Source organism: Enhydra lutris, unplaced genomic scaffold (assembly GCF_002288905.1).
Source record: "Enhydra lutris kenyoni isolate GAN:26980312 unplaced genomic scaffold, ASM228890v2 scaffoldscaffold30, whole genome shotgun sequence".
Classification (NCBI taxonomy): Eukaryota; Metazoa; Chordata; class Mammalia; order Carnivora; family Mustelidae; genus Enhydra; species Enhydra lutris.
The window spans coordinates 21,003,331-21,014,828 of NW_019154114.1; the positions used below are offsets into that span (position 1 = coordinate 21,003,331).

Sequence of the window (11,498 nt, forward strand, 5' to 3'; positions counted from 1 at the left end):
TCTGGCGTGACTGTGAAGTGATCATTCCACGTTGCTTATCCCTGGACCCCAGCTTTGCTCCGGGTCCTGCCCCAGAGATGCTCGTCCTTCCCTGGGCCCAGCGCGGCGGACCTCAGACTCGGATGCTGGCGTGTTGCGGACCCGGTCACCGGAAGGGGCCCGAGTCGGAAGGCAGAGCGCGGCTGCGGGGGGGGAGGAGGGGTCGGTGGGTAGGGGTGACCGCTGACGGGGTCGGGGGTCTGGAGGAGCTGGAGATGGTCAAGAATTCAAATTTGCAGTGACGGTCGCACAGCTCTGGGGACGTGCTAAAAGGCCCTGCTTTGTACAAAGGTGACCCGTGTGGTATGTGGTGGCAGAGACGGCGCGGGCAACAGTGATAGTGGCTGGGTGCCATCTCTGACGTGACCTGTCCGTGGTCACCTATCGGGAGCTGGGGGCCCCACCTTGCAGGCTCTGGGGCAGGGCTGGTGTCGTCTCTGTCCACACAGGGATGTCCCACACGTGGCCCTGAGTGGGAGGGGCAGGTGCCCTGGTGTCAGGGAGGTGTCCTCTGCACCGAGGCTTGAGTCCCTGCGGGGTCCCCACGGGCGAGGAGGGACTGGGCAGCTCAGGGTCTCGTTAGCACCTGACGCGTTTGGAGCCTTCCTAAAGGTGCCCGTGGCGTCTCCCCTCTTGAAAGACGAGCTCACATGTGGGTCAATGAACGTGTGTGTCTCACTCCCTTCTGGCTACAGCCCTCCAGTAGCACCCCCAGGACCTGCCCCTGGCCTGACGTAGTGTCCTGGGACAGTGCTAGCCAAGGACAAAAACAAGGGACATTTACCGTCCAGCTCGGAGTCCTGTGTACCTGTGCCCTCCGCAGGCTGGAGGGGAGGGTCCGTCCCGGCTCTTCTGGCATCTGCTGGCCCCATCCCTCTGTCGCTGCCCTATCCCTCTGCCATCCTCCCGTGGCCTCCTGCACCATGGGCTGTGTCCCCCCTTATGGGACTCCGTTCATGGGACGTAGGACTCCTGTAATCCAGTAGGACCTCCTGGGAACTAAAGACCCCTGCAAAGACCATATTTCCGGAGGAGGTCACATTCATTGGTTCTGCGTGGATGTGAATTTGGGGCTGGGGGTGGCGTGCATCCCCTCCAGGCCCCTTCCCAAAGCGGATGCGCTAGGAAGGTGGCAGCCTGAGCCACTTCTCAGAGACTCGTGGTGCGGTGTTGAGCTGGGGAGCCAGGGTCGTCGGGCGAGACCATCAAAGCGTGTGGAAGCCCAGATGTCTGTGCCTCAGTGTCCCCGTCTGTCCGGGATGTGACATTGAACCCCTATAAACACGAGGCAGGCGTCCTGTGGTGATGTGTAAGGCCCCTGACCCCTGGTCAAGGGCCGGCAAGGGGAGAGCCCCTGTAGCACGGCCCCCTCGGCCCACCTCTGTGCACCAACAAAGACCTCCCCCAGGGCCCCTCGTTCCCCACGGAGGCCCACTTTAGCTCCCCAGTTACCAGCGCTGGTGACAGCTGGGTGCCCCGCGGTGACACCCTATGGGGACCCGAGATAGTAACTGTGAGGAGATCTGCCCTCAGGGAGTAACAAGGGACAGCGGACTGGGAAGAAAACCACATTCTGAACTGGGTGGGGAGGGTCTGGCATGGCTGGAGACCCAAGAGCGGGGGAGCCTGCACTGGGTCACACGCCCCCACTGGTCTGGGCTGGGACGGTGCTGGGGCGCAGGACACCCTCAATCCAGGGCAGGGCAGTGGGCCGCTGGCCGGCTGTGGATCAGGTGCGGAGGGGACGGAATGTGGGGACCATCCAGGAGGAAGGGCTGGACGCAGAACAGCAGCCAGGCACGGGGGCAGCGGGCCCAGGTCAGGTGGTCATCTAGGGCGTCCAGCTTCTGGCGCGCGGGTTCTCAGAGCAAGGTCCCAGGAGCACCCGCAGCGTCACCTGGGAGCATCGGGAATGCAGACTTCCAGGCCAGCCAAGAGAGCCGGGCGGGTGGGGGCGGGCCGGGGACAGGGTCCAGCACAAGCGCCAGCGGTGGAATTGGGGACAGGGGGTGGACACGGGCAGGTCACCCTATGTCCTGTCCTGGGCTTCCGCCGTGGTTGACGTGTGGGAGGGAGCCCGGGGCCGCGGCTTCCTGCCCGCCATGCCTTAGGGTCCCTGCATGGGTTGTCGGGCTCAGGCAGCCCCCACCTCCTCCCCCAGAGAGTCCGAGTCCCATTCAGCCCTCGGGAGGTGCCGTGAGGTTTCCTTCCCTATTAAACGCGCTCTCCTTGATTCAGGTTTATTTTAGGATTGGCACAGACCGTCCTTCCCTATGTGTGAGCGTGTGTATGTAAACACACGTACGATGTTGGTGAATTAACGTCTGTGGTATTTTACAAAGCGAAGATGTGGAAACTGAACAGTGGCCACTCCAGGGTGCGTGCGCCCGGCTCCCGGGAGCCCGCCCGCCGTGGGAGGGTCCGTGTGGGATCAGGGCGCTGTACCCCACCATGTGGCCTAGAGGACGGCCGCGGTGCCCACGGCACAGTCTGAAGGCAGGGACCTGGCTGTCGCCGTCCACCGGGGCCCGGGCCCCACCAGCGAGGTGCAGATTCTCCGTGGCGGCAGCCGGGTCTCCCCAGGGGAGGGCGGGGGTGGGGAAGGGGGTTGGGAGCCCAGTGACTTTGTTTGCTGGGTTTGGGACAGAAACAGAAGGGAGACCCCCCCGTGGGAGAGGCTGCCGTGGCCGAGCCATGTGTCAGGCCCTGGAGGGGTGGCCCCCTGTGTCGACACGCACGCCCTCAGGGCTGCGTGGGCAGAAATGCTTCCAGCCCGACAGCTGGGGCGACTCAGGCGGGGTCCTGCAAAGGGGGGCGCCCGTAGCACAGACGTGAGGGGGGGGCGCCCGTAGGACAGATGCGCGCTCACGCTGCTCCTTGGGACAAGGAACCCCGAACTTGCTGCTTTAACCGACACCGAGCCTCACGCGTGTCCTCCTGCAACTCCATTCTCTGGGCAGCCTTGTCCACTCCAGTCCGCTGGGCTGTGGCTCCGAAAGGGCTGAGCTCTGCTCCGACAGCCGCCCGTACCGCCCCTCACCCTCGCGGCATTTCCTCGCGTGGCCACACTCTGCCCCGCGTCTCCGGGTCGAGAGCGCGTGGGTACACGCCGCCCGCGTTCACCTGGTCGGCGGTGTAATTAGGAAGGGGCGAGCCGTCGTGAGCGGGCCCGTTCCCTCGTTCCCGGGGAGGGGTCTGCCCTGAGCCATTCAAGCTGAACTTGGAGAAGGAACCACGGCGGAAGCACTGGGCCCTGTGCCAGACCCTCGATGCTGGTCTTCGGGCCGCTCTCCCTGAACTCACCCTGCACGGCCCCAGCAGCCTGCATCGAGGGTCCCCCTGTGAGGCTGAGAAGGAGCTTTCAGGTCCAGAGCCTGGCCGTCCCTCTCCTGAGCCCCAGGCTGGTGTCTCACGTGTGCCCTGAAGGGCATCCATGACGTTCCCCTGCTTGGCCTGGCCTCCAGGGAGCCCGAGCCCTCCGGCACGCCGTGCGTCAGACCCCGCTCAGCGTCCCCTTCATCTGGTCGGCTGGTGAGCGAGCCCGCTGGGTGCGGGACCCTGCGTCCGCGGCCCGCACGACTCCTCCTTCAGCATTCCAGCGAGGATGGAGCGTGTGGCGTGCCCGAGGGACGGGCCTTTCCAGACCTGGTGCGTGAAGGTGTCCAGGGGGCTAGGGTGGTCGCCGGCTGCTCGGGTCCCCTCCAGACGTGCGTGCTGGCCAGCCGAGTTCGCCGGTCCCAGGACGGGGGCACCAGTGTTGCAGCGGCCACGTGCAGCCAGGCCCGCGACCAGGGCCGGTGCTTGGTCAACACCCAGTGGCCGCAGAGAAGCAGAGAAGCCCCCGCGCTGGGGCAAGGTGGGAGTGGGGGGGCGCTGTTCCGGGGCTGGGCCTCCTGCGGGTGCTGGAAACACTTGCTGCGCGGCCTGGGAACGTGCGTGGGCCACTGGCACACTTCTGACTCTGTGTGTGACCTTCAGCGAGAACCAGCTGGGCAGGGAAGTCAGAGCAGGCCTGCCGAGGTCTGTGGGCGGGGCCGGGCAAGGGGGGTCACTGGAGGTGCAGGGCGGGGGCACGGAAGCCATTCTAGAAGGAGCGCCGTGCGGGTACGTGCCATGAAGACTCCAGAAACCACTGCGCTGGGCGTTACCGGGGTGACCCGCTGGGCACGTGAGTTACCACTTGACAACAGGGTCACCGCGGCAGAGCACCCCAGCCCACGGGGCGTTCTGGGCAATCCGCACCGTTTCCCAGAGCCTCACTCCACCACTGCGCCGGTCTGGGCTCGTGCCGAGAGGAGCGCCCCTCCTCGCCGGGCCGGTGGCGGGGCCTGGCTTGTGCGTCTGTTCGGGCCACGGGTCACAGTCTGGTGAAGGCCATGGACGCGGCTGGGGCGGGACGTCGGGGCCGGGACGTCGGGGGCCGGGACTGCAACCCAGAGGCTGGGCAGGCAGGAGCGGAAGTGGCTTCTCCGGGGCTCCTGGCAGCCCCCGGCGCACAAGGAGGGTCCCGGGCAGCAGCGACCACTTATCATGTGATCTGTCCTTGGTGATACGCGGCCCCTCTCAGGGACAGGCTGTGGCACGCCGGTCTTGCCGGGGTTGGGAGGCGGCGCTCTGGAGCCAGGGTGCCGGGCCGGCAAGAGGCAGCGGCTCTAGCCCCGTCCCACCGAGGGGGCTGGGTCTCGTGTGGGCCTGCATGGACACACCATGGGGTCGTCCTGCTAGCAGGTGCAAGGCAGCGTCCTCGCTGGGGGGTGGCATCCTCGGGGCAGGGGCTGTCAGCGCGTGCGGAGTCTCCCAGTCGTGCCTGAGCTTAGCGACTCGAGGCCCCACACATGAGGTCAGTGCCGCTGGCATCCGTGGGACCAAGGGGGGAAACCAAGTCACAGAGAAGTATGTCTGCTCCGTCGGGCAGTCGCCCTGAGTTAAGTGACAGTGGGAGCAGGGCCTCCTCCCTGGGCGAGCCCATGGGACACAGACGTGATTTCTCGCGGCATCTGGAGGCCACGCTTCGTGCTGACTTGGAGAAAGCTCTCCGCTCTGTGCTGGTCTCCTCCACAAGTACAGAGCCTGTGCCAGCAGCTTCCACAGGTGCCGGGGACGGGCAAGAGGGACCAGCCACAGCATGTCAGCCCTGCACCCCGGCATCCTTCCCCAGGGCCCCAACGGGCCATGTGAAGGGCAGGGGGCAGAGGCACTGGGCGGCCCAGCGGCTGCTGGGCTGGCGCTGTCCTGGGAGGCAGGTCCGGCTCTGACACGGTGTCCAGCACGGCCAGCCGGTGTCCGCCCTGGGCCTGGGGAAGGTGCCTTCTGTTCCTTATGCCCTTGGACCTTCAGACAGCCGACTGGTCCGGGCATCTAGCTGGCCCCATTCCTGCTCCAGAGCCCGGCCAGCCACTTGCTCACCCCACATGTGGGGCTGGGCGCAGCTGCCCCCCGACTCCTCCTTCCCGGGCAGAGCAGCATCAAGCTCCTGCTTGTGTCTGGAGGCTCAGAGACGAGACGGCTGTGCATTTAGTTCTCTGGCGTGTGGACGTGACCCCGGGGGGAGGGAAGCTCCTTCAACAGGACCTGGGGCTCGCCTGGGCTGAGAGCTCTCCTGTGGGCACAGACGTCCGTCCTCGGCCAGGCCCTGCCCTCGCTAGGGTGTGCCCTGTGCCCCGAGGCCCTGGCAGGCACTCGGGCGGGCTACCCGCTGGGCGGCAGGTTGGCTGCAGAGACGAAAGCATGAGATCCGGAAGCCTGCGGCCCTCAGCCAGGCTTCCGCCACCCTGACCGCCCGCCCTGCCTCCCCCTGCCAGGACTTCCCACTCCCGGGCCAAGGCTGAGGCGGCCCTCACCGCAGCACAGAAGGCCCAGGAGGAGGCACGCGTCGCCAGAATCACTGCCAGAGAGTTCTCTCCCTCCTTCCGGCCCCGGGAAAACGGTGAGTGCGCGTCTGCCCAGGTGGGCGCCTCCCTCCGGCGCCCGCTGGGCTGCGGGGCCACAGCAGCTCCGACCCCGCACCCCACACTCAGTCTGTGCGCTGCTCCTGCTCTCCAGGGGACTGTCCTGCTCTCCAGGGGACCGTCCACTCCCGTGGCCTAGAGCTTTCTGCTGAACCTCTCTGTCCCATGGGGGGCTCTCCGGCCCACTGAGGAACGAGGGCTCTGTTTTTCCACTGCGTGACTGTTGTGGGAGACACGGGATGGCTGGCCGGGCGGGACAGCGCGGCTCTTCCCCAGGGAGGCGCTCCCGCCAGGCACTCTGGCAGGAGCTAGCCGCCCCCGGAACAGCAGCCAGACCACGACCCTCCTCCTTCCCTCAGGCGAGCCCCGTCAGCCTCGAAACAAGCAGAGCCAGCCGGGAGGCCTGCAGCGTGTTAGTGACGACCAGAGGCTGGGGAGGCCCTCGGGCAGGACTTGTCGCCCGTCACCCCCTCCCCTGTCACCCGTTCATCCCCAGCTGGGAGCTTCCTCCACTCCTGGAAGCTCCAGAGCCACGAAAGGTCGGGGCCCAGAAGAGAGAAGCCGCTGTTCCCAGACCACCCCAGGCTCTCCTGGAGCCCATGGCTCTAGGCCTCCCTGGGACGGGTTCTGGCCTTCTGGGCGGCCCAGAGACGCCAGGCCTGCTCTCAGGGGGCAGGGGGACCTGAGTGGCCCTGGACCTGCCCAGAACCCAAGACAGGGCACAGGTGTTGGAGTCCCACTGCCATCGCCGCCCCATTTTTTGACGGTGGTTTTGACGGTGACGCCCCCAGGAAGGGCTCGTGATCTGGAACGGGTCTGGGCTGAGCATCAGCTCCCGGGCGGTGGCACTGGCCGTCGAGGTGCTGGCGCCGAACAGGAGGGCACAGGCCTCCCGCAGTGTGCGGAGTCCATACGGCAGTTGGACTGGCCACCCCCTGGCCTGTCCAGGGGGTGTGGTGTATGGGCGTGCACTGGCCCCGAGGACGTCCCAGGCACAAGTAGGACAGGTCAGGCTGTGATCTTTGGCCTCCTGTGGTCGGGCACCCAGTGCCTCTGACCCCATGCTTGAAGGGGTGCACTGCCACCCCAGCATCCTGGCCCTCACATGCCGGATGGAGTGTGCATGGACTAGGGGGGCGGGGAGGGCTGACCATTTAGCCCGTCACTCACCAGTCTGAGAGCCCTACTCCCTGGGGCCCATGGGCCTCCCTTCGTCACCCTTCCATGAGCAGCCAGGCGTCCGAAGCTGGGGCTGGTGCTGCTCACGGCCCCGTCTCGGAATCCCCAGATGCAAGAGGGGGACCCTGGGGCCGCCACGTGCACGGCGGCAATAGCACGGTGCGCTTCTCCCTGCTGGGCCGTGGGGCCCGGGGCCCCTGCAGCCCTTCCTGCCCCAGCTCAAAGCCCCAGCAGAGAAGTGGAGAGGGGAGACCACCCCTGTTCTACACACTGCCCCCGGGGAGGCCCCGAGGCCCTGCAGAAGGCTGCCCGAAACCAGAGGCTTCCTTCCACTTTCCGGAGGGAACTGGGTGGGGACGGGGGACCCGAGAGCAGGAACCAGGCCGGTGCACGCACTTGCATGTTGAGGCCTGGGGCTCCGGTGTAGCCAGGGAGAGGGATGGGCAGCCCAGAGCCTCTGTTCACTGCTGCGCCTGGGGACCTGGTCACCCTCCAAGTGCCCTTCCGGTGGGAGGCTTGGGGTTCTACACAAAGGGTTCTGGGAACCACCGTGCCTGCACCCCACAGGGGAACGGCGAGCGCCCTGGCCTTGGCCACTGCCCTCCAGGGCCCAGGCCCAGTCCTGGTCTCCTGCGCTCCTCTGGTAAGATCAGGCCTCATGCGACACAGAGGGTCTGAGTAACCCGACCTCTGTGTGCTTCCTGCCCCTCCATAAAGGGCTCGAGTACCAGCGGCCGAAGCACCCAATTTCCAGCAGTGACATCGAGGCGGCCTCCACGGGGACACCCCTACAGCAGGAGAGCCCCGAGCTGTACCGCAAAGGCACCACCCCCTCGGACCTGACCCCCGACGACAGCCCCCTGCACAGCTTCCCCGCAAGCCCTACGGCCACCCCGCCCCCGGCCCCTGCCTCACGGAACAAGGTTGCCCACTTCTCCCGGCAGGTCTCGGTGGACGAGGAGCGAAGCGGGGACATCCAGATGCTCCTGGAGGGCCGGGGCGGGGACTACGCCCGCAACAGCTGGGGCGAGGAGAAGGCCGGCGGCTCCAGGGGCATCCGCGGCAGCGGCCTCCGGAGCGGCCAGCCCACGGACGACTTCCGCTGCCGGGGCTCGGGCCACAAGCAGCCCGGCAACCCCAAGTCCCGGGAGCGGCGGACGGAGTCACCCCCGACGTTCTCCTGGACTTCGCACCACCGGGCCAGCAATCCCAGCTCCGGGGGCGCCAAGCTGCTGGAGCTGGATGAGGAGAAGCTGAGCAACTACGAGATGGAGATGAAGCCGTTGCTGAGGGTAGACTCGTACGCGCAGGAGGCCCACCCCCAGAAGAGACGCTACAGCAAGGGGGCGGCCTGCCGGGGCCTGGGGGAGGACCACCGCACCGACGACCGGGGCTTCGGGGCACAGAGACTGCGGTCCAAGTCCCAGAACAAGGACAGTGCCCGGCCGGCGCCCTGCGCGGAGCCCGCGGTGCAGAGGCTGGAGAGCCTGCGGCTGGGGGACCGGGCTGAGCCCCGGCTGCTGCGCTGGGACTTGGCCTTCTCCCCGCCGCAGAAGTCCTCACCAGTGGCGCTGGAGTCAGACGAGGAGAACGGGGACGAGCTCAAGGCCAGCACGGTAAGTGGTCGCCGGCCGCTGGCGAGGGGGCAGCAACTTCTTCCCGAGGAAAGGGACCTTCCCCATAGGAAGCTTCTGTGGGGGACAGAGTCCCCCTTACTTTAGAACCAAGAGAGGGTCACTCCCAGGCTTGACCCTAGCAGCGAACGCACTTGGACCATTCTGGACGCTCCCAAAAGAAATTGGGCCATAGCAGGACCCTGTCCTCCCCGACCCGGGCCCAGGAAGGTCCTCCCCTGCCCTGGTGAGGAGACCTTGCCGTCCTTGGGTTCAAGGATGGTCCCGGGTGTCGGAGAAGAGCACGGAGGGTCAGCCCGAGCCACTGGGGCATGGGGCTGGGAACTGGCTCCGGCCACACCTCTCACTTGAGGGCCAGGCGCTGGGGCTCTCCACGAGGCCCACTCACAGGCAAGATGGACAGAGGATAAAATTTGGTGAAGGCGTCCACACCGAGCTTCCCTCGCTCGCAGAGTTGCAGCCTCTCTAGCTCACCCATCTCGGGAATTTAGCCACATGGGGGCAGCCGGGCTCCAGGTCACCGGGGGCAGGGGGCACTGGGGTTCACTCATGGGTCCTCGTATGTGCGTATGCCTCCCATGGCAGGCAGTTCGGAGCTTAGAATGGAGGCCCCTAGGCTGGACTGTGGGGCCGGATGAGCTCTCACACACAGGAGGGACCTTCTGGGACCCTTCAGCTGGAGGCTGCAAACCAGGGACAGACATTGCCGGCGTCCCTGGCCCGACAGCTTCTCAGCCCCAGCCCGGGCTCACGCCCCTGCACACTCTATGCCATAGCCTGCAGCACCCACCCACGAGGGCTTGCTTCCCTGCCCCTGGAGGGCCACGCACCGGCCCCACAGGGCACGCAGCACCTCGGCCACCTCTGGGACCCAGCAGTGTGGCCGGGCAGGGTCAGCGTCCATGCCTGTACCCTGCAGGAGCGGCACCGTCTGGCAGGTCAGGGCTCCATGCTCCTGGGAAGAGACGCTGGGGGTAGGGGCCCTCCCCTTGAAACCACTGTGAGCCTCCGGTCAGTGGGCCGGTTCCTTAGTGCTCCTGCTCCCCGCATGCCAGATCCCACCAGAGCACAGCCCTCTGAGTGCCCACTGGGGCAGGACTAGCTTGTAGCACAGCCCCGTGTCCCATCCCAGCAGCCAGAAACACGTGCACGCCCTACAGTGTGTGTACCCATGTGCACGCACATGTGCACGGGGCACGTGTGGTTTATGGTGGAAGCTAGAAGATGGACAGGTGGGAGACAGGGGAGAAGGTTCGACCCGTGTCCTCCTTCCCTAAATTGGTGCTGTGAGATGAAGCCCTGGGGGTGGGGGTGCGGCTGTATTTCCTCCGCTGACCCCGCCCCCAGGTGCAGCTCAGTGGCCTCTGCTCCCCTCAGCAGTGAGGCTCCAAGGACAGCCCCAGGAAGGCTCGCTGCAGCCTCCACTCCAGGGGCAGCAAAGGCTCGGAGGCAGCCCGAGGCTGCACAGGGACAGCAAGAGGGGCACGAGAGCAGCTGACGGGACGCCTGTGCGAGGGCTTGGACGTCAGCAGGTTTGGGGCCTTGGCCCTCAGGCTGGGGCCTTTCTGGGTGGGCCACATCGGGAACCCCAGGGACGGTATTTTGTCCCAGCCGCAGAGGACACTTACTTAAGGTGACCCGGTGCTGGGAGGGGATTCCAGGACCAGTCACTGGAGCCCGGGAAGCAAGAGGACCGGCTCCTGGCTGGGGCGGGGGGGGGGGGGGGCGGGCGGGGTGCGGGCTCACCTCTCCTGTCCCCTCCCGCCGCAGGGCTCCGCCCCCATCCTCGTGGCCATGGTGATCTTACTCAACATCGGAGTCGCCATTTTGTTTATTAACTTTTTCATCTGACGGGACGTCACATTACGAAGACAACGGCTGGTGTACAAAAGGGACGAACCCACGACAACAGGGAAGGATCGTAACTCGGACGGCCCGACCACCACTCTGAGTCTTTTCACAGAACGTGACTGGGTATTACTCACAGTTTGCCTTTTTTTCTGGGTAATGTTTTTTGGATTTTAGCCAAAATTCTTTGCTTGTATAACACGATGCTGTGTGGCATGGCAGAAGGAGGCCAGCACCCCGACCCTCCAGCTTGGTGTGGAAGGAAAGGGATCCCAGCAAATCAATGGCCACAAACTGAGACAGCCACGGTCCTCGCCGCCGCCACCCCCCGCCTGGGACTGGAGAAGGAGGCTGCCGGAGGAAGCCCCTGCGCGTCCAGCCGCGCCCGGCAGACCGGGAAGCAGCTGCTGCGAGGCTGAGCGCGGGAATCTGCCACCTCTGCTTGTCCCCCGGGTCCTGGGAGAAGCGAGTGACCGGGTGGGCGCGCGGCGGGGGAAGAGGGCGCGCCGTCCCCCACCCCAGCAGCAGCTGGGCCTCTGTCGGAATCTGTGCCGTGTGCTTGAGGAAGCGGGGACCTGCCGCCCCTTCCCTTCCCCCCCCGGCCCTCAGCTTCCTCTGGCCTTCACAGCGAGGCCAGCTGCCCACCAAGTCTGAATGCAGAGTCCTAATACTCCCGCCTCCGGTCCGCCCCGCCCCCGCCCCGCCCCGACCCCAGGAAGCAGGGCTGCGGAGGGGACAGAGGGCGGGGAGCATTGTGGGCTCACGCAGCCAGCACAGCTGGCTCGGAGTGTGGCATTTGTACACGTGGCATGCAGAAAGCGTACCCAGGCCCCTTGTCCCCCTCAGACGT

General features: G+C 66.3%; 1 protein-coding gene across 1 annotated transcript in view; it reads left to right on the forward strand.

The window, feature by feature from the left end:
* LOC111153002 (junctophilin 3) overlaps positions 1-10,667 on the forward strand; it is a 92,543-nt gene extending 81,876 nt beyond the window's left edge. Inside the window, exons 3-5 of the mRNA XM_022511800.1 lie at positions 5,841-5,965; positions 7,884-8,782; positions 10,571-10,667. Of these exons, the coding sequence (XP_022367508.1) occupies positions 5,841-5,965; positions 7,884-8,782; positions 10,571-10,651 (1,105 nt within the window). The 3' untranslated portion in view covers positions 10,652-10,667. The remainder of the gene's footprint in view (positions 1-5,840; positions 5,966-7,883; positions 8,783-10,570) is intronic.
* Positions 10,668-11,498: the final 831 nt, after the last annotated feature.